Genomic DNA, 1,069 nt, shown 5'->3' with positions numbered 1-1,069 from the left:
CTCCCTGAAAATAAATTAAAAAGATAGATATTTACTGCATTTTCTTGCTCGGTATGTAGTTTTAGATCGTATGCTATGTATACAGACTAACCCCAACAAGAATCTGGTGGAGTCGGATTGGAAACACGTCCCGAACAAGGAAGGAAGGAATTGGTATAACGGTTTGATATTTTTCTGTAGGATGTTGATAGCTCTCTGACTCTGTGTTTCCTAGCCATTAAAACATGCCAGTGATTTTTCATTGCATTGTCAGTTCTCCCAGGGAAATACTTAGCAATCAGAGCCCATTTGTTGCCAATAACCCTATGGACTGCCAACAGCCTTTCCTCTTCTTCTTTACTGAAAGCTCTTTTATTGATCATCGGGTCCAACTGGTTGTGCCATCTCAATCTACAACTCTTGCCTTCAAATCACAGGAAAAAGGCATCAGACCCTAAAGATCGATATAAGAACATAATAGAAAAAATAAACAAAACTACCCGTTCTTCCTCCAAGCTTCTCAGCTATGGCATTCCAGTTCTGTGGGCCATATTGAGCAACAAGCTGTTCAAGTTTTTCGTCCTCCGAAGGTCTCCAACGGCCTGTGAGACAAACTTTCGACTGTCTTCTCACGTTTTCATTCTCTTGGATATCAGATTTCTCATTGGAATTCTCTATTGCTAAAGACTCCATTGAAATGCTATCTTCTTGTGGCTGCATGGACTTCTATGCTATAATCTGGTGAGAAAAGGTGAAATTAAAGCGATGCAGTCTGGGATTGAAGAGAAAAAGTAGGAAAAAGGTTTAAGGGACAGGGAGTTTTAGAAATTTTTCCACAGAAATCCACACGATTTACTCATCCTCCATCTGCCACTGCCAGTACTGAGAAGGAGGGCCTGCTTTATACTGACTGGCTATGACCTCTAATTTGACTTATTATCACTCATCATAAATGACTTACACTCATGATAATATCTGCATGTATTACGTTTACGACTATTTGGTAAAACCTGTTCTTAAAATTGATTTAAAGATTATGTATTTATAAATTGTCTGTAAAACCCACTTTTTAAAATGTAAGGAGAAGTTG

General features: G+C 38.5%; 1 protein-coding gene across 1 annotated transcript; it reads right to left on the bottom strand.

The window, feature by feature from the left end:
• Positions 1-43: 43 nt before the first annotated feature.
• LOC111387232 (transcription factor CSA-like) lies at positions 44-836 on the bottom strand. The gene is made up of 2 exons (XM_023011772.1): positions 480-836; positions 44-403 (listed from the first exon to the last, which is right to left on the bottom strand). The coding sequence occupies exons 1-2, from the start codon at positions 697-699 to the stop codon at positions 87-89; spliced, it is 537 nt and encodes a 178-aa protein (XP_022867540.1). The 5' UTR covers positions 700-836; the 3' UTR covers positions 44-86.
• Between the last annotated feature and the right edge of the window lie 233 nt (positions 837-1,069).

The sequence above is a fragment of the Olea europaea genome, unplaced genomic scaffold (genome assembly GCF_002742605.1).
Source record: "Olea europaea var. sylvestris unplaced genomic scaffold, O_europaea_v1 scaffold39550, whole genome shotgun sequence".
Taxonomy (NCBI): domain Eukaryota; kingdom Viridiplantae; phylum Streptophyta; class Magnoliopsida; order Lamiales; family Oleaceae; genus Olea; species Olea europaea.
Note: the sequence above shows the minus strand (reverse complement) of the source record. Positions and strands in the feature narration are given on the sequence as shown.

Coding starts and splice junctions, on each gene's coding strand:
- LOC111387232 (XM_023011772.1), bottom strand. CDS start 699: ATGCAGCCACAAGAAGATAGCATTTCAATGGAGTCTTTAGCAATAGAG. Junction 404..479: donor GAAGCTTGGAGGAAGAACGG/GTAGTTTTGTTT, acceptor TGTGATTTGAAG/GCAAGAGTTGTAGATTGAGA.